Raw genomic sequence first — 21,316 nt, forward strand, 5'->3', positions numbered from 1 at the left:
TTTGAAAATAGCCGGTCTACAAGCTCACAATGCGTCGCAACGCGAGCTTGTAGCTCTGCTATTTTCAACAGACTTTGAACTTGTGAAATGGGACATTCTGCAATATGACTACTTTAACTTTTAGTACTTTAAGTACATTTTGATGCCGATACTTTCGTACTTTTACTCAAGTACATTTTCAATTCCGTACGTTTACTTGTAACGAAGTAGTTCTAAATTGCAGTATTGGTACTTTTACTTAAGTAAAAAAATTAAGTACTTTTTTTTCCACTGCTGGGTTTAAGTGGTTTCTGCCTTCCGTTTCCGACGCACCCATACCATTTTTATTTAACACCACAAAAGCCTTACACGAGCATGGCCTCCGCCTTGCCGCACAGTACCTCAAAGAAAGGAAAAAATGAAAGACATGATACAAAATGGCCGACGCTGCCTTTTGGTGTCATGGGCATTGTTTAGGGAGTAGAACTTTAGACACTTTATTTGCTCCTCGAATATATTTCTCTCTATGCATATAATCTTCCACTATAGACTGACACGGGAAAATGTTTTTTTTGTTTTTCTTTTTTTTTGTATTGCAGCCTTGAATTCTACAATGGAGTCCTTTTTTATTGAATATCTGGACCTGTTAATTGGGAGTTTCTTTTAAACGCATTATTGTTTTCTATATTTTTTGCAGCAAGCTTACTAGTTAAGTTTTATAATTCAACCAATTGTAAACGAAAGAGGGTATGCGCATGCATAAAGTGAATGGCAGATCGAGTGACAAAGTGAATTTAATGTTTAAAGTCATTTAATGCAATCAAATAGGACTTTTCTGTTTGGACGTACGGGGCTGTCAAAGACAGAAAGTAGTTTCTTGCCACTCGGTAGACGTTCCCGCATAACTTCCGGGTATGATGATGATGATGTCACACGCATACCCTCTATAGAGCGTCGCAGTCCCTCCCCCTTTCAGAACGATTAGTGTCCCAGGAAATTAATCCCAATGCATTTTTCCCATAGGCTTTTCTTAAAGTATTTATTTAAAGACGGTTACGCCACGGACAAAGCCAACTCGGATCGTGACAAATCATGACAATGAACACAATGTTTTGGGCCGATCAAATAATTTATAAGAAGAAAAACTAAACGAATAGTGTTGTCTCCTGCCTTTATTTTCTTCTTTCTAATGATTTGATCGGCCCAAAATATTGTGTTCATTGTCATGATTTCTCACGATCCGAGTTGGCTTTGTCCGCGGCGTAACCGTCTTTAAATAAATACTTTAAGAAAAGTCTATGGGAAAAATGCATTGGGATTCATTTCCTGGGCCACTCGTCGTTCTGAAAGGGGGAGGCACTGCGACGCTCTATTGGAAACAAGGATGAGCCCACCCCTCCCCCCCTCCCCCACAGTGACTCACTGGACTGGGATTCTGATCCCTACAAAACAAACTAAATGTAACTGCAACATATATTGAATGTAAAGTAAGGGTGGGGACGACTCACTCACGTCTGATTCCATACCATCTTGATACCTAGGGTGCCGATTCCATTTATATTGCCATTGTAGAGGTGCTTCGATTCATAATTATTGCCATGTATGTGCTTTTGGAGAAAAATGAATTAAAAAAGGGAAAAAGTTTCAATGCCTTCCCTGACAAAATCGGATCGTTTTTTTTGTAAAAAAAAAGGATTCGTGGCTAATAACACTTGTAGACCATAATGCATTATAATTGCCCTCTTATAACCAAAATTAAAAACAACTTTGATATTTAATTTATTTTAGAAATAGTACGTCTTTCACTCAATAGGGTGCAGACAGCTCTGTTCACAATCGCGGCAGGTACATTCATAGATAGATAGAAAAAATAGATGCCTCATTGGCCGCTGCAGTTCATTGGAGCGACCTCATTGGCCGCTGCAGTTCGTTGGAGCGACCTCATTGGCCGCTGCAGTTTGTTGGAGCGATGTGTGTCGACTAATCACTAAGGGGGAGGAAGTCGTTTGGAAGTACGCCGGAAGAGTGGAAGGCACGCTATACGTCACGTCACGCGCTGCCACTCAAAGTGACTACTGGCCAATCACAGCGCATCTTTTCCGGGGACTTATCAGACCCGAACATGCGCTCTGTGAGTGACGCAACACTCATACTTCCGCGGTGCTTCGCAAGGAATCTCGGGAGTGTTTTGCCCTCCCATGAGCACACATACGCTCCAGAGCCGAAAGGGGCGTCTATACCTTTATGTCTATGGGTACATTCACAACTACTGTAGTGGGTGGGGGTGGGGGGCTGTGGTGACCAGAAACATGAACCTTGGTTGAAAAAAAAACCTAAAGTTGTCCTTTAACTTTAAGCCGCTGATTTCTGACTAGCCTAACTACGCTAAAGTGACACGGATGCTTCCCCGGATTTAATGGGTTAATTTGGGCTAATTAAGTACTTTTTTTTTTTTTTTGCCAGCGGAATGAGTTGATGACTATCCTTTTACATCCTTGATGTACTTTTGATGAATATTTTGTTTAGATATACGAGCGTAAAATCTCTTTATTGGATTTCATGCTATAGATACTGCTGTTTGATGCAATAAAAAAAATAACATTTATTTCATTGCTGATCTTACAGGTGGTGGGAACAAATTAAAGACTTGGTTTTACACTTTCCCTTCTCTCTCTCTCTCTCTCTCCACGGTGCTCGATTGATTTGTAGAGAGTTCATTCTATCCCGTAACACCCAACGTTGCAATAATACAACATATTTTAATTCATTACATTTTTATGTGTTCTTTTTTCACCTAAACGTCGTCATTGATGTTCATTGCAATGCCATTGGTCATGATATTTGCATATAAATACCCCCCACAGAGGCTCAAATTCACACAAATTAAAAATCTCTGGACATTTTTAACCTTTGACCCTGATAAAAGTAATTAAAATAACTAATATGTTTTTTTGTGATCATTAGAATGTCTAGAACATGTTTTATGTATTGTGAAAGATATCCCCCAAATGTAAATTATTAATTTATTATTATTTTAATAAGTGTGCATAATTATTTTTTAAAGCTTTTATTATTTTTACATAATTTCCTCTGATAAGTCCTAGTAGTAAAAAGTAGTAGTAAGGTTGAAATCTCTTATTTTAGTAGACATTATTCCGGGTTTTACAGGGTTAGGGATGCACCGATGAGACAATTTGTCCGATATCGATTTCCGATATAATTAATTGCTATCATGGCCGATAACTGATGTCGATATGATCTCATTCTGTATTAAACAAATATATTTATTTTGGCCATTCTGAAAAAGGCTGAATTTGGAGGAAAAAAAGCAATGCGTCTTTATTTCAAAACCGGGACGCACCCGTTATTGAAATGTTGGCTTCATATCCCAACATAAACAGCTTGAATGTATATATTTTTTAAGTGTTCCAACTATTGACTCTTTCATGTGTTTCCACAGACAACACTGATATAATGTGAAGCTTTCATCACAAAAGGGGCATAATTATATCTGCTAAATACGATATATTATTTTACCGATTACCGATCAATTGGGTTAAGGCCAATATCGGCCGATACCGATCTGTTTGCCGATTAATCTCCCATCATTAGTTCATTAATTTACTCACTCTGGTAATAATAAAAAAAAAAAGAATCTGACAATTTCATTTATTTAATTTCAAAATACATCGAGCTGCTACAAAACGAATCTGGTCACACAGTGATCCATCTCTCTCTCTCTCTCAAAGATCCATCCATACGCTAAAAACAATAAAGTAGACCTGCGGCGTTAATTAAATAAATACTGAACAGAAGCAATGAGAGACTACAGCGGCAGAAAGCACAGAAAGATTTGGTGTTTAACCCATTTTGACCGGATGTCTTCTAAATGCTGACAGTTTTCTGAAATACCTGTTTCTTTATCAGTGGTGCTCAATATTTCATGTCAAGGACGCCGAAAATTATATGCATTTGGCCGCTGACCCCCATCTGAAAATATGTTGTTCCAGGAACCCCCCAGAAGCAAAGATTTGCATTAAAAAAAGTTTGCTCTGAAAGAATATATATTAAAAGATTCCCCAACTAAATGATAGTTTGGAACCAAATGGACCCTTGATGGGTCTAACTCTGAGTGTACAAATGGAACCAAATGGACCCTTAAAAAGGGTCCATTTGGTTCCATTTGTACACGTTTGTTTCATGTCCTTGACATGAAAAGGTTTGGGAACCACTGTCTTAGAGAAGCTCCCATGCAGGGTAAAACGTCCACCCGGTCTCAGGCCTGACGAAGACCCGTTTGGGTTGAAACATTGTCCCTCATTAAAACTAAAAAAGTCTATCCTGGAAGCTTCTCGAACGACGTGCCGACATTGCTTCGTCTGTTTCGGGGTCAGACATTGTTGCACTTGGCCCTGATGGGCATAAGAAGCAAACACACTGTACAACATGTGTGTTACATCCTAGGACAGGCCTTACCATATTATAGCCTCCAACCCTGCTGTTGTGAAATGGCTTTTTTTTTTTTTTAACACAAAAATAGCTGATCTACAAGCTCACAATGTGTCGTGTTGAGCTTGCATGACCTGCTAGATATTTCAAGAATGTAGAAGACGTTTTGAAAGAGTTTGACAATGGGATGCCAATTATCTTAGCAAATGAAATGACTTTCATTACATTTTCCTCTCCTTTCTCGTAGCACAAGCTTGTATATCTGCTATTTTTCAACAGCTAAAGCATAACAATGCTTTAGAACACAGAGGTTCCCGCCCAGAATGGGTTAACAGTGCTAGTAACTACATTAAAACATTAAGAACTGTACTATATGAAAGTCACTTATTACTACAGTAGATAATGACACTTTTAGAATATGTTACACGACAAGTAAAACCAACGTGGCCCAATCAAAGTGAACAAGGAAATCATGGCAGTGGGAAGGTTTCCTATGAAGGCTTACTGCCTTTTTTTGTTTGTTTTTGTAAGAGAGTAGTTACATAAATAAACCCCATCATAAGGCATCTAAAGCAGTGGTATTGTATTATTTTGTCGTCTCTGGGACTCCAAAAATGCTCAGCGTTAATTGAACTCATACACGGTGAATTTATTTAAGTATTACATGTATAATAAAACCACGTCAACTGTGCTTGCAGCATAATAACCGATTGTTTGTTCCAAATAGAGCGCTGAGGTCCTGACGTCACCCTGGGTCACGGAAGTAATTTCTCTATGGAGAATAACATGGGCTCACCTTAAGAATAACATGGGCTCACCTTAAAATCGTCTCATATAATATAAAGCGTTGTGGTCCAAAAATAAACAAAGTGTCTCGGCGAAATTGTCAGGGAGGTGTCTCTGTGTCGTTTACGACCATCAGTCACTCACATTATGATATAGTCTGTTTCTAGCGAAAGTTTTACTAATTCAGCAGCGGTAACAATAGCGTTTTCTGTCAGTCAGTTGATTCTTCATATCCATATGAGTGTGAAACTGCCCGTCAGGATGATTTGTTACATTTTTCAAACACAGTTCTTACGTGAGGCGATCTAAAAAAAATCCCCCAACAGGGATTTACAATGCAAATAAAAAGTACATGAACCCGTGGACTTATAGCGCCCTCTACCGATATTGACGTCAGACTTCGGTGCTCTATTCAGAAGTGTGGGGGGGGGGGGGGGGGGATCCAGAAAGGAGGGCGTCTTTCTGAACATCTAAAAGTAAACAACGCTCACATCAAAGATAACCAACACTGTACAATTATTATTAGTTTGGAGGAACAGCACACAAATTTCAGTGACCGACGAAAAAACAATAAATAAAAGCATAAACAAAAAAAACAATAAAAATCTATTGTTTCACGACAGCGGCGGGTTCTTCATGCATTTGGTGTGTTTCCAATCGATCCTATAATCCAATACTGTTCCATTTGACTTTCAGGAAAAAGAAAATATTAATAACAAACATCGACAAAATTCCGTCACGTTATCAGTGCAGCTTAATTAATAATGTCGGTGCCGAAGATTAAAATTAATTTCATTATTTCAAAAGGTGCTACATTGTTTTCGGTGAGTAGGCACTTAAAAAAAAAGAGGGGGGCAGTGGGGGGAGTTGGCTTCTTCTCAAAAAAACAACTTCACCGCAACTTTGTGCTGGAGAGACTAGTGGAGTCTTCCTTTCCTACAGCGGTGTGTCGTCCGCAACGTGATTTGTACTCAAAAAGGGATTGTAATAAATTGGGCATTAAAAAAAAGTCTCACTAAAGTGTCCTTGAATCAGGATAAGTGACACGTTAAAGCCTGGCTTACACTTCATGGCCGTGGACCAAAAAACTGCCAAACTACGTCTCCTATCTTCGGTGAGCGACACCGCCACGTCGTATAAACACCAACCAGGCTTCAGCCATCAGTTCCTTGACATCAACACCGTGGCTCCACCTGCATCGTCGTCATTGTTGCCTCAACGTTGCACCAACTCACAGAGTTGGTTCTCCTGGTGGATCCTGGGTTATAGGGGCCAGGCAGCGCTCCCTAGTATATATAATGCTCCAATCGCGGGCGGCGGTCTTTGCAGAGGGAGAGCCCTTACGTGTGTGTGTGCTGGCTAGGCGTGCTGGGGGTACTCGGGGCAGGGGTGGCTGTGTCTGTAGGTCATGATGAAGATGGAGGACTGGTGCCACCAGTAGAACATGAGCACCAGGAGGACATGCCACACCTGGTGACTGGAGCCCAGGTAGTTCAGCTGACCTGGAGAGGAGAGAAGAGACCCACACGACACGTTTAGCCATAATTAACTCTTCTAGCCCATTTAGACCTGAGATCAGATTCTACAAATGTCTTCTAAATCCTGACAGTTAAATCCTGGATTTGGACGGCAGGAAGTGTGCTCACCTGGGAGGTAGCGCTCAGGAACCTTCGAGACGTAGAATACGAAAGCTAGTGCAGCGATGAAATACATCCCCAGGATCTGAGGAACAAATGCCTGCAAGGAAAAGAAGCCATTAACTGTTAAAACACAGATAAATAGTTTTTTTAGTTTTTTAATCAGAAATGAGATTTGGTGTACAGTAGAGGGGGAAAATGGAGACATGTATTTAGCACGTGGATATCGTCTCTGTCGGGTGGAAAAAACCCAATTATGTTTTCAGGATAAAAATTCTAAAGTAGCGGATCTACAAGCTCAAAGCGTGTCTCTTCGCGGCGCGTTTCGAGCTTGTGGATCTGCTGCTTTTGATGCTTTTTGTGTGACGCTGTGGTATGATCATGTTAATTCACAACGAGAAAAGAGAAGCCTCCAGTGAACCAGACTACTAGTACTTCACCGACCTGGACCAGTGCCGAGCCTCCAGTGAACCAGAAGGTCCAGACCCAGTGCACGGCACGCTGGGGAACACCTATGTGGTACACGCTATAATTTTGGCGTCTCTGCCTTAGGTTGTGACCAGGCTTTTCACTCTGCCTTATGTTGTGACCAGGCTTTTCTCTCTGCCTTAGGTTGTGACCAGGCTTTTCTCTCTGCCTTAGGTTGTGACCAGGCTTTTCTCTCTGCCTTATGTTGTGACCAGGCTTTTCTCTCTGCCTTAGGTTGTGACCAGGCTTTTCTCTATGCCTTATGTTGTGACCAGGCTTTTCTCTCTGCCTTATGTTGTGACCAGGCTTTTCTCTCTGCCTTAGGTTGTGACCAGGCTTTTCTCTCTGCCTTAGGTTGTGACCAGGCTTTTCTCTCTGCCTTATGTTGTGACCAGGCTTTTCTCTCTGCCTTAGGTTGTGACCAGGCTTTTCTCTCTGTCTTAGGTTGTGACCAGGCTTTTCTCTCTGCCTTAGGTTGTGACCAGGCTTTTCTCTCTGCCTTAGGTTGTGACCAGTGTTGTTTTTGGCAGGCATTTTTAAGATTTAGTCAGTCTTAGTCTTTTGGAAAAATGCTTAATTAGTCTTAGTCAGTCTTAGTCATTTGGAAAAATGCTTAATTAGTCTTAGTCAGTCTTAGTCATTTCTATCCTTGATAGTTTTAGTCGACGGAAACTCCTAAGGGTTTTAGTCAGTTTTAGTCATTTTAGTAAAAGGTTTTAGTCAATTTTTAGTCAAAAATTAAAATGAAAATATTCATATGACATGAAAAAAATAAAAATACAATAGCAGTCCCTCAGTCAAATGGTCACAAATATACCGGTATATAACTTCAACTGAGAGTTCAGATGCAAATAATAACATAAAAATAAAATGTATGATAGGCTATTTGATATACCGGTAATATCTAGGGATGCACCGAAAGGGAAATTCTTGGCCGATTATGGCAAAACCCAACTTAAATAATAAACACTTATGCGTCCATTAAAAAACATCTAATTTTTGGAGGCTTTGTGATTAATTAATCTCAATTAATCACATTTTAATCGCATAGGCCTATTTGACCTGAACAGTGAGCTTTTTTTCTACATAAGCATAGGCAATAAAACAAGTAGTAATAATAATAGTGATACTAATATTATTTATATAATGCTTCTCTGAGTACTTAAAAACACTTTTCAAGGAGAACATGAGAAAACAAATAAAAACTACTTTATTAGAGAAAAACTAATACTATGGAATAAAATAAATTAAAGTGGAATGAGATAGCAATATTCCAGAGGTGGGTTTAAATTTATAGGTGGTGGCATGTCTCTGAATTTTGGGAAGTGCATTTTGACAGGTCTGCCTGATGTGGACAGTGAAACCCTGAGCATTACACAGGCAGACGCGACGATAGTCTATCATTCATTGTTAAAGCTCCAAATGATATTCCCATTTGTCTGTGTCTGCCCGTATAAACGCAGCAGCAAGTGTGAGGGGTTGGGGAACGGATGATAAGGCCTTCTAACTATATGTAAGACGTTAGCTCCCATGCTAGCAGTAGCTTCCCTCGTCAGACAACAACACCACCACAGATCGGGTGGAAGTTGCTGCCTGATATCACTGCTTGTGGAGCCTTGTGCCCGTGGATGGGAAATAATATTTAAAAGGCTATGGAAGCTTGGATGAAAGCACAGATGTGTGCAATAAAGTTTTGTCATCCCTGTGCATCCCGTCTGCTGCTCGTGTGTTGTGAGTCTGTCGCTACTATCGCTAGTGGACTCGCTGCCAGTGCCTGCTGATGCAACAAGTTAGAGAGTGTCATAAGCATGCGCCCTTCCTGCGCTGGAAGTAGCAGATCTACAAGTCATCTACCCGTCGCAATGCACAGCGCTTTGGGCTTGTACATCTGTGATTTTCCCGCAGTTTAGTTGAATTATATTGATTCACAACTTTAGAACCCCTACAAACTTTGTTTGTCAATCCACTAACATTTTCGTCTAGCCTCGTCTTGTCAACGATAACACACACACGTCTCGTCATCGTCATCGTCATCAAACAGAGCTAGGTTGTGACCAGGCTTTTCTCTCTGCCTTAGGTTGTGACCAGGCTTTTCTCTCTGCCTTAGGTTGTGACCAGGCCGTAGCAGACTACCTAAATCACTGACCTGGACCAGCTCGTGGGAGAAGTCTCCAGTGAAACCAGACTACCTAACTCACTGACCTGGACCAGCTCGTGGGAGAAGCCTCCGGTGAACCAGATCCAGTGCACGGTGGGGACCAGGCCGTAGCACGCCACGGAGCAGAAGATGAGCGAGCGCATCTGCTTCCACTGCTTGCTGAGGTAGTGGGGATGGATCTGGGCGAAGAACACGGCCAGGATCATGGCCAGCACGGTCACCAGGTACACCTGACGCCAGTACTGCAGACACAAGCAGTCAGAGACATATTCAGTCATATACAGGTATCACTGCACAAAAAACATGGAATCCGGATGTGTACATTACAGGAAACTCCCGTTAAACTTTCCAACAAACTTCGGTAAACTCCCAAATTGTACCATCACACCTGTATATTACTGTATATGCCCGCTAAAGTTGAGGTTTACGGGCAAATCTAGTGCCCATAATTGCCTGTTAACTCCTCTTTTCATAGGTCATTATTTGACTTTTGTTGACGACAAACGATCGGTGCCAATTTTGCCCCAGTTCTTTTTTCTTTTTTTTTTTACCTTTACCTTTTTTTTTTTTAAACTGGTACTACACCATAAATGAAAATCAAAAAGCACCACGTTTCCTTTACCACAAAACGTGCAAATCCCAAAAAGCTCCTTTGACAAAAAAACGCTCGAGTTTGGCTAAATATAGTTTATATATTATAAACTATACCCAAAGCAAATTCCATTTGCTTTGGGTGGGGGGGGGGGGGGGGGGGGGGGGAGAGGGGGGCTCTTGGCTCGCAGAATGGAGGCCGCCCCCAATAGCGGAGCCCGAGTGTTGGCAGGGAGAGGAGGCTTTCACCAGAGATTGGTTCCTCCACTTGTGAATGTCATATGGTGGTGGGGGTGGGAGGGGGGGAGGGACCGCTCAGTCGATGACGCGGCCATCTGGGTGGTGGGGGTGGGAGGGAGGGAGGGATGGACCGCTCAGTCGATGACGCAGCCATCTGGTTTCAGACTGGAGCAGATTTCTCCCGTGTTTCCGAGGCCACAAGAACCCGGCACTTCCAATATGCGAGGGGGGGAAACGCCGAGGGGGGGGAACGGCGAGGGGAAAAGAAGAAGACATGATGGGTGGGCGTCTTGGAAGGAGAACATGGAGCTACACCTCGTGGGCTTTGAAAGTACCATAGCGTGTCACACTGTTGCTTCTACTCTGTGAACAATGAGCCCGTCAAGAGGAAGATGGAGGAAATTTAAAAAAAAAGAAAGTGGAAGATGGGCTCTATTTCAGTTTTATTCAATTACGGCTTTTCAAAGAGCCACTGATGTCAAACTGCACGCAGACATTCTCTCGGGGGCCAATGGGCAGACATTGAGGCCTAATTTATAACGTCTCAGCAAGCGGGCGATGAGAGAGATTGTTCCGATAATGTTGCAAAGAATCTAATTGGCTGTGTGTTGCTTCTCCTATTTTTGGTCCAGACTTCATTGGCTGTTCAAAACTCAGCATGAAGCTAGTTCACGTTCTACACCAGAGTCCAATCATTTCAGATGCATGTATAAGTTAGATTATTAGCCCATTCTGGGCAGGAACCCCTTTTGATGTTTATACTTTAGCTATTGAAAAATAGCAGATCTACAAGCTCATAGCGTGGCACTCGCTTGTAGATCTGCTATTTTTGGGTTCGCTCACTGCATATAGGTAGCGTTGCAAGTGGCCCACTGGAGAGGCATGCTAGCCATCTGCTGACAGAGAGCCCTCTGTTCTGACGCGTTAACACTGCCAACGTACGCTCCCCCACATCCACTGGAAGCCGCTGAAAATGCCCACCGTCTTTTTTTCCCCTCAATTTGCCAACTAGCTGCGACTTGGATCGTCTCACAGTCCCATCTGAAGCCCGGCCCCGTTCGACCACCCACTCATTCTTTCTCATGCCCAACATGACATGAAGTACAGCGTCGGTCTAACTTGGGAGACATTTATCAAATAAGAGTGATTTACTGTACCTCGTGGTGGTACAGAACTTAGAAATGTAACTACAGTTAGTCTCCAACTGTAGTTAAGAGACAAACATATTCTTCCCCTCTACGCCATACCTCAGCCAGTCTACAAGATCACATTGTGCTGCTTTGCGACACATGTGCATTGGGCTATTTTTTTTGGCGAATGTTCCCCCTCAGAAAAACGATGCTAGAATTCTGAGGTGTAGAAGACCCCAGGGACCCCCCAGGACTTACGTTGTCGCAGTAGAAGGTGTAGAAGACCCCAGGGACCCCCCAGGACTTACGTTGTCGCAGTAGAAGGGGTAGAAGACCCCAGGGACCCCCCAGGACTTACGTTGTCGCAGTAGAAGGTGTAGAAGACCCCCAGGGACCCCCCAGGACTTACGTTGTCGCAGTAGAAGGTGTAGAAGACCCCAGGCACGTAGCAGCCCAGTATGCCGATGGAGATGCCAGCGTAGTCCAGCGCCATCCAGCGGCGGCTGGTCTTCTCCGAGCGGTGGCAGCAGAACACATGGTGACCGGCCGAGCACAGCATGCACAGCTGGAGAGACGCACACACACACGCACACGCACACACACGTACACACACACGCACACACTTTATTTTACCCATTTAGACTTGAGAACGATTCTACAAATGCCTTCTAAATCCTGACAGTTTTCTGAGTTTCATTCTCAAACATTTTCATGTCAAGGACCCCCAGAATTACATGTAATTGGCCGCCGACCCCCCCCCCCCCCCCCCCCCCCATCTGAAAATATGTAGTTCCAGGGATTTGAGTTAAAAACGTTCGCTCTGAAAGAATATATAATTATATTCTTTCTTTTCAAAATATTTTTATCGGAAAAACAGTCAAAATCAAATACATAAATCTATATACACATACACGAAATGCATGCATACATAATTACAAAAATAATAATAAAGCAGATTTTAATAGCAGAGCAGAATTTGTTTCAGTTGTGGTTGGCGTGGCCGAGACATAGGCACGGCACACTATACCGTTTGTGTGTTGTGGTAGAATGTCATAAATGGACCCCAGGTTTTGTAAAACTTTTTTTCAGAGCCGGCAATTGAAAACCTTAACATCTCCAACTCGAGACAGGGCATTATATCACAAAGCCACTGACGGAGCACGGGCGGGGCAACATCCTTCCATTTGAGCAGAATGGCACGCCTAGCGAGCAATAAGGCAATAAGTCGACCATACGACACTCTATGCGTGTTAGAGGAAGGTCATCCCTTCCAGCAGTGGAGCCATTAAGTAGAGCCATTAAGGGATCTGGGTCTAGATTTTGGTGTAGAATGTTGGACAGAGTATTGAACACATTCCCCCAAAATGGTTGTAATTTAGGACACATCCAATACTGATGGAACAAAGTTGCATCACCGCTCTTGCACTTGTCACAGGTAGGAGTTACGTCAGGATAAATACTAGCCAGTTTAGCCTTAGACATATGAGCTCTATGGACTATTTTAAACTGCACTAAGCAATGTTGTGCACAAAGAGAGGACCTGTGTATAGAAGAGAAAACAGAATCCCATACTTCCTCAGACAGTGTGAGCCCCAGATCATGTTCCCAGTCGGCCTTTATCTTATCTAAGGGTGCTGGCCTCGAATTTGAAATGGTATCATATAATATTGAAATGGCGCCCTTAGTCATTGGGTCAAAAGACAGATATATTCTAAGATAGACCACATTTTCACGATTTAAAAAAAAATAGCAGACCTACAAGCTCGTAGCACGGCACCGAGTGCCACGCTATGAGCTTGTAATAATAATAATAATAAAACTTTATTTGTATAGCACCTTTCATGACATGAAATGCAGCTCAAAGTGCTTTACAGAACAATGGAGAATAAAAGAAAAGCAAGGCAACGACAGTAATGCAATACAGTGTAGATCTGCTAAAGTATAACATAATGCTTAAAACACCAAAAGGGGTTCCCGCCCGGAATGGGTTAAACCCATTAAGATCTTAGACCAGATTCTGCTAAATGTCTTCTAAAATCATGACAGTTTTCTGAAAAACCCATGTTTCTATGTATTGCGTGCATGCGTGATTTGTTGAATAATGTGCATACATGTAGATCCGATTAGATTCTCCCAGAATGTCCCGTCTATTACAACTTGTCCACAGCAATGGGACGTGAAGGCCCACCGGCACACCAACGGTATGCAAACTGACACTGCTTTGCCACCATTATCCCCAAATGGCACCGGTCCCCAACTGGTCAGTCTAGACCGCTGAATCGGGCCCCAACGCGCAGCAGCGTACCTGGAAGCAGAAGACTCCTATGGAGTAGACGTTTTATAAATGGGCCCCAGCGCGCAGCGGTCGTACCTGGAAGCAGAAGACTCCTATGGAGTAGATGACATAGTCCTCCTTGGAGACGCCGGCAGCCGGCAGCACGGAGGCCATGTTGTACACGGCCAGGCAGAAGAACCACATGAAGCCCAGCAGGTGGCTCCAGATGTTCCCCGTCTCGTTGGACAGGATGAAGACACTGCAGGAGGACCAAGAAGAAGAAGACCACGACAACCACATCATCATCGCCGTCAGGGCTCGACGCTTAGCATTTTTCCAAGTAGCACGTGTGCGCCTAAGTTGAAAAATCTAGTAGCACACAAATTATTTTAGGAGCACGATGAAAAATGATGTATTTTTAAGGGGCGCTAGCCCCTCCTATATACAGCCTTTGTCCCCACACATCTCAAAATGAGCCATTGACAATCAACAGAGAAATTACGTCAAAATTCTGCTAAATATGACATAAATTAAACGCCATTGACATTTAAGGGAAAATGTATGTCATATGTAAACGAGCAAATCAGCTAACCAATCACAGGCAACAGGCATTCTGATTGGCCAGTATGAGATGATATCTGATGATGTATGATGACAAGAGCGCCCCTCACTTAACATGGGTGTGATTTTTCTTTAATGAAGTGATGAGGTAGGGGTGGAAAATAATATGTCAAAATATTATATCACTATCTTTTCAGCAATTATCACAAAATAGTGATATTCATCATGATATCATTGTTATGTTTGTTTTCATATAATCTATATAATCAATTTGTTTTATGCTAATACTATCCGTTTTTATCCTTCTGTTTTCTATCATGTTAGTGTGACATTCAGACAGTGCAGAGGCTGCTCGATGGTGAATTAGTATTGTAACATTCTCCTTGGCTTTGACTGACTGATATTAATACGGTAATCCAGCCAGTTCGGTCATTCGCATTATCATTTATGCTGGGCACACGCTTTTGTAAGCAAACGCTAAACAAGGGTTGTTTTTGATAATCAATCCGTCCACTCCATGTGTGCGTGTGTGTGCGCGCACGGCTGCACGCTGTTTCACCCGCGTTTGGTTAAAAGTAAGTTACGTTTGAACTTTGAGCATTACAAACAGACTTTGCAAATAACGTGTCGCCGTGTCGGGGTCCAAGAAATTCCTTCTGACTCTGTGCTATCATGCTAACGCTATCCCGCTCTGACTTATTTTCTGACTGCCGCTGCTGACAGACAGAAAGCACTGACAGTGCTCCGCTCCGTGGAGCAGCAACACAGTGAGGGGAGGGGCGGTGGGAGCAAAGGGGACAGATCTACAAATGAACACTGCATTGAGCCTCGACACGTTGTTAGCTTGTAGCTCTTCTCTTTTTGGCGAACGACACCGCCGTTCAGAAATATAAATGTAGGTATAGAACCGCGACTATAGAATGTGCACTTGCTGTAGACAGAGACTTGTCTTTATCAATGGTCAAATCCTGTAGTCGCACCTGTGCGACAAATTTAATTTTACAAGTCGCACGGTGATATTTGTAGTCGCAAATGCGAGTACCTAGTCGCACTGTCGAGCCCTGATCGCCGTGTTCAATAGACTAGCCCATTTTGACCTGAGATCAGATTCTATAAATGTCTTCTACATCCTGACAGTTTTCTGAAAAAGCCATGTTTCTATGTCAGTCGTTCTTCGATTTTTCAAAAATAGCAGACCTACAAGCTCGTAGCACGCCACTCGGTGGCGCGCTATGAGCTTGTAGATATGCTATTTTTCAATAGCTAAAGCATAACGTAATGCTAACACCAAAATGGGTCCCGCCCAGAATGGGCTAGAGCAATGTCAAGAAGGAGACAAATATTCTGATTTTTTTTTTTTTTTTTTGGGGGGGCGGGTTGGCCTCTCCTTCTGCACCATACTCATTGCTGTTCGGGCATGCGCGCTGCCGTTCACTTCACTGTAATACCTCTCAGAAAGCTCTCCGTGGTTTTGACCAGATGGATATACTAAGCTCTTCATTCCTGACTTCAACATGCCTCTCGTTTTAAAATATGAACGCGAGGGATTATCGAGCGACTTTATTGTAATCCTAGCGAGGTAAAGCAAGCAACATTATTTCTCCCGTTTTTTGTATGGAACGGAAGGAGGGGGGGGGGGGCTTTCAGAGATTTTCATGTCAAGAACCCCCAAAAATATGTATGTAATTGGCCACCGACCACCATCTGAAAATATGTTGTTCCAGGGACCCCGGCAAAGATTTGAGTTAAAAACGTTCGCTCTGAAAGAACATAAATATTCAAAGATGTGCGCCACATTTTCACGATTTAAAATAAATAGCAGCCCTACAAGCTTGTAGGGCTGCTTGTAGGGCTGCTATCCCTTTTTTTTTCTTTTTCTATGAGCTTGTAGATCTGCTATATTTTTTCAATAGCTAAAGTATATAACACAATGCTTAAAAAAAAACACCAAAAGGGGTTCCCTTCCCGCCCAGAATGGGTTAATGTCCTTTACCTCTTGAGGCAGAGTCTGGAGGGAAGGTAGGCTCGGTATCCATCGGTGATGTAGGGGTTCTCCCTCAGGAACACGGGGATCTGTTCATAGGTGTAGAGGCGGATCCCCCGGGGCACCAGCACCGGCCAGTACTGATAACTGCCCAGCTCGATGTAGTGAGACGTCTGGGCACTCTTCAGCAGCTTCTGAGGCATGGCTGGGGCATGGGAGCTCTCCTTGCTCTGAGCCGAAGCTGGAAGAATGATAAAGAAAGCACTCATTTGTTTTTTAAATATATTTTTATCCCACGATTTTGTAACCCATTTTTCACCCGTGTCAATCATCTAATGTGATCCTGGGCTCTACACACCCTCCACCAACCTAGTCCCCATTGTTATGTAGACAGCACTATAATTGTATTGTATATAGTCATAGCACATATGTATAGCATAGTAGTAAATATGTATAGTTTATATGTATAGTGTATGTATAGTTTCATTATATACATAGATATCCCACTGTTACCTTCTTAGCTTACGCATGTTTCATGATAAATGCTTTTATGTGATGTATTCCCATGCTTTTTGTTCTTGCTTAAATGTAAGTCGCTCTGGATTAAGAGCGTCTGCTAAATGCCTAAATTGTAAATTGTAAATATGGGGGACAAGGGGAGAGCAACAGACTTGAACTCATGCTTCCTTCATGCCTGAGTGTCCAAGTTGCTCCTTTACACCTGACAGGGGGAGCACTCATTTGTGTTTGCATTTTGTGAAGAAGAGCTTAAAATGTGGCCCCTGGAAGAATTTCCCAAAAAAATTAATAATAATAATAATAAAAAACATATATATATATATATATATTATATATATATATATATAATGCCATATAAATGGCATTACATGGGGGTCAGTAGCCTATGCATGTCAAACTGGGCATCCTTTTCAAATGGGGTCTTCAAGACCTCGACCTCGCACGTGCAGACTCGGCCCCCAGCCTGGTACACTAGTCAAAATATGGCCCTTGAGGAAAATGTATTGGGGAACCCAACCCTGGCTTAAATAGACCTGAGGATGATTCTACAAAATGTCTTGTTCTAAATCCTGAAAGTTTGTCAGTGGTGCACTTAGTCTGGTGCTCAACAATTTCATGTCAAGGACCCGCAGAATTATCTGTATTTGGCTGCGGACCCCCATCTGAAAATATGTTGTTCCAGGGGACCTCCCAGAAGCTACAAATCTTATATGACGTGGAAGAAATGCTTGAGAGACTCCCCGGCTTAAATAACCCCCCCCCCCCGACAATGTCCCCCAAGCCAGTATCACTTAAGTATCCAACATGTACTGTACATACTGGTGTGTTTCGTCTCCTAGCCCCCTTAGATAGCAGCCACTGTCTGACTGGCACTATCAGTGACTCATGATACCATCAGTAGATTCTACTCCCCGGTAACACTGGAGGCCGGGGGTTATTGCACTGATGCCAGTGTTGTTTTTGGCAGCAAATTCTGATTTTAGTTTCAGTCATAGTCTCTTGAATAGTTTAGTCACCTGGAATGTTTTAGTGTCAGTCGAAGAAATCAACACCGACTGATACTACTGATAACGTCCCTGTGTTGTTATCAGGGTGTTCTGTCGATGTCGTAACGACACTGTGATTGTGTGTACTTACTGTACTTGATTCTGCATGACATTATTTCCTCTTTTCTGCATAGTTGCAGCCAGGTCAAAGCACGATACTGTAATGCAGTGGTTTTCAAGTAACCCTTTTCATATCAAGGCCCGTTATTTATTGGGTATTTGAGCTTGCAAAACTGGCCCCCGGAAAATCTGAATCCCCCACCCACCCCCTCACTGTATATGTTTGTTTTTTTCCCCTTTTTACCTCCTCTATGATGATTTCCTGTTTTTGGCTATATAGAAGTGTATATTCGTACGTCTCTAAATGTTTTGATGAATTGAAAATGGTGGGCCCTATTGTAAACAAGTGTAATGCTTTATGGTGTCGTCCACTCACAGTTAATAGTCTTGTATTGAGTTGTGCTCGAAATGTACTGTAATTCTGCAAACTGTTGCAAAAAACAGATGCTAGGTTAATCTGTTGACCTGGCATATCCTTGGTTGTATAGTTTCAATGTACAGTATATATATATATATATATATATATATATATATATATATATATATATACATACACACACACAAGGCTTGTAGGTACTCTTAACTGTATGCGATTGGTTGCGACCATATACTCTAAGGTTGCAGACACCACCTGCCGCTTCCCTGGTCATTTTGTGATGACGTCTGTGGTGATCAGAGGAAGTTTTGATAAATCCAGTCCAGCTGGGACTCATCCATCCCCGGGCCCGTCAGCCCGGAGAGAATCTCGTCCGTGTGTGCGGCTCGTTAAAAGTGGTAAAGTAAAGTGGATATTATGTCTAAAACAAAATACACGTTTTGTGCCAGAACTTTCAAATGGATATGAAACTGTATAGACAATAGCTGAACTCCATGTCTTAGGAATCATGTATTGGGTGAATATACATACATGTCGCTCCCCCGCAGCACTGCACGACACACATTTCATGCCCGCGGACCACCATTAGAAAACATATGCCAGGGAGTCAGGGACCCCCATAAGAGAAGGTTTTTACGGCTCTAGCAGAGATTCTCGACCCGTTTAATTTCAAGGACCCCCCCCCCCCCCCCCAGTTTGACATGCATATTAGTCTACAGACCCCCCCATTTAATGGCATTTCTATCTCTGACCCCCAGTTTATATTGTAAAATCAACGTTAATTTAACTCGGAGTGTTACAAATGGACCCGTTCGCGTCCGTTTGGTTCCATTTGTAACACTCTCAGAGTTACAAGACCCATAAGGGTCCATTTGGTTCCTAATTCTCATCTATCGGGGGACCCCCTGGAACTCTCTCAGTGATCCCTGGGGGTCCCCGGACCCGCACTGCTCTACAAGCTCGTAGATCTGCTGTTTTAACAGCCCCCTGTAATACTATATTGTGTTAGTTAGCCTGAGGCTAACGTTAGCCACGTCGCTGCTTCTTTCAGTACAAAACGGTGACAGCATCGAGACAACGTTCCGCGGACCACCACTCACTCACCTTTCAGTTTGGTGTAGGTACACTTGGAGCCATTGGGGGTCTTGCTGTAGGGACTGTACATTTATTTATATAGAAGAGCTTCGACTAAACGTACGTTTTTAATTCACAAAACAACACAAACAATATATATATATTCCTCCTCGTCGAGTTTCATCTTCCTTTAGTTCCAAATCATCACACAGACAGACGTGACGTCATCATTAGGCCAGGACAGGAGGACCCCTCGCCCCACCCACTGAATCATAGCACGCCTGAATATTTGCCTGTTTTTTTTTATACAAATAAATAAATAAAAGTAGTTGGCATTCTCCAAATTTCGGAAAATAAAAATGAATACATAAAGTTGCCCACATTAACCCTGGAACTTTCCTGTAACTGATTAATTGATTGATTGATTAAATACTGTCTTTTTAACAGACAGTTAGGTAGGGCGGGGGGGGGGGGGGGTCACACTCTTGTGAAGTGAGGGGCGCTCTTATCGTCATACATCTTCATCATCATCATCAGGCTCTGACGCCTCTTGACCCTATAGAGCGTCGCAGTCCCTCCCCCTTTCAGAACGATGAGTGGCCCAGGAAATGAATCGCAATGCATTTTGCCCATAGGCTTTTCAAAAAGTATTTATTTAAAGACGGTTAGGCTACGCCGCGGACAAAGCCAACTCGGATCGTGACAAATCATGACAATGAACACAATATTTTGGGCCGATCAAATCATTAGAAAGAAGAAAATAAAGGCAGGAGACAACACTATTTGTTTTGTTTTTCTTCTTATAAATTATTTGATCGGCCCAAAACATTGTATTCATTGTCACGATCCGAGTTGGCTTTGTCCGCGGCGTAACCGTCTTTAAATTAATACTTTAAGAAAAGCCTATGGGAAAAATGCATTGGGATTAATTTCCTGGGCCACTTGTCGTTCTGAAAGGGGGAGGGACTGCGACGCTCTATTGTGTCTGGATGTAGGCCTACCCACTGTGAAGGCAGAAAAGTGAAGACGCCAAGTGTGATTGGCTGGAAAGATTTGTGATGATTTTTATTGGCTGAGCACGGAATGTGATGTACGATGATAAGAGCGCCCCTCACTTCACACAAGTGTGATTTTTCTTTCTCCTTTTTTTTATTTGTATAGATCTACAATATAAATAGTGAGGTCACATGTCAAAATGACTACACATAATGTAACTCAGCAGAAACATTTATTCTGTTGGTTCAACTCATGCTCTAAGTAATTGAAACATTCAAATAATCTTTAATATTTAACAGATTGGCTAGCTATATAATTTGCTTCTCGGTAGAAACATCTATTAGAGTTTTCAATTTGGACCTTGAATCAGAATAATTTTTTCAAGCCCTGAACCAATTCAATTCAAATTGCTTTATTGGCATGAGAAAACATACGTTTACATTGCCAAAGCAGAAGAACAATACAGTACAGCAATACAATCAAAACGAAAATGATGTACATTTGAAGGTCAGAATCTTCCATAGATCAAATTCTATGTACCAAGGTCACTCGATGCAGGTATAGTGCAGGAATATACACAATGGTTAGTCTTTAGGGTGGTTGTGTTCCATTTGATATCCTTCTCCTATCACAGTAACTCACAAATCTTGCTGCTGTGTTTGCACATTGTTGTACTTCTCCCAGCAGATATGAACCACTGCCCTAGACAAACACAACAGCACCACCAGGTGGAGCATCAGAGCAACAGCAGCCTTCAATCTCGAAGCTGAGAACGTAGCAGACAGGATGGTTCGGGCATGCAGTTCAGGGTTCAGGCTTAAACCAATTTCCCCTGTGGTAACTTTTTGGACACCTACCACTTAAAACCCAAAAAGCCCGCTTTTACCCTCAGCTCGACTTCTATGAGTGTTTCTGGGAAAGCCTGTCGCTGTGTGTGTCCTCCAATAGGCTTGTGCCGCCCATCCATCACACGAGACTCGGAGTTAT

The 21,316-nt window shown here is 42.6% G+C and overlaps 1 protein-coding gene across 1 annotated transcript; it reads right to left on the reverse strand.

The window, feature by feature from the left end:
* Positions 1-6,426: 6,426 nt before the first annotated feature.
* On the reverse strand, positions 6,427-19,528 carry paqr3a (progestin and adipoQ receptor family member IIIa). Its single transcript, XM_083783862.1, has 7 exons — positions 19,364-19,528; positions 16,268-16,499; positions 13,810-13,972; positions 11,848-12,003; positions 9,522-9,719; positions 6,861-6,951; positions 6,427-6,716 (listed from the first exon to the last, which is right to left on the reverse strand). Exons 1-7 carry the CDS (start codon positions 19,422-19,424, stop codon positions 6,574-6,576), a joined length of 1,044 nt encoding a protein of 347 aa, XP_083639988.1. The 5' UTR covers positions 19,425-19,528; the 3' UTR covers positions 6,427-6,573.
* Positions 19,529-21,316: the final 1,788 nt, after the last annotated feature.

Source organism: Protomyctophum parallelum (genome assembly GCF_964188405.1).
Source record: "Protomyctophum parallelum genome assembly, chromosome: 15".
Taxonomy (NCBI): Eukaryota; Metazoa; Chordata; class Actinopteri; order Myctophiformes; family Myctophidae; genus Protomyctophum; species Protomyctophum parallelum.

Bases quoted from the DNA above. Each gene is read 5' to 3' on its own strand.
- paqr3a (XM_083783862.1), bottom strand. From the start codon at position 19,424: ATGTACAGTCCCTACAGCAAGACCCCCAATGGCTCCAAGTGTACCTAC. The intron at 16,500-19,363 runs GTGAGTGAGTGG...TCATTCTTCCAG, and splicing joins TACCTACACCAAACTGAAAG to CTTCGGCTCAGAGCAAGGAG. The intron at 6,952-9,521 runs GTCAGTGAGTTA...TTTTCCTTGCAG, and splicing joins TCTCCCACGAGCTGGTCCAG to GCATTTGTTCCTCAGATCCT.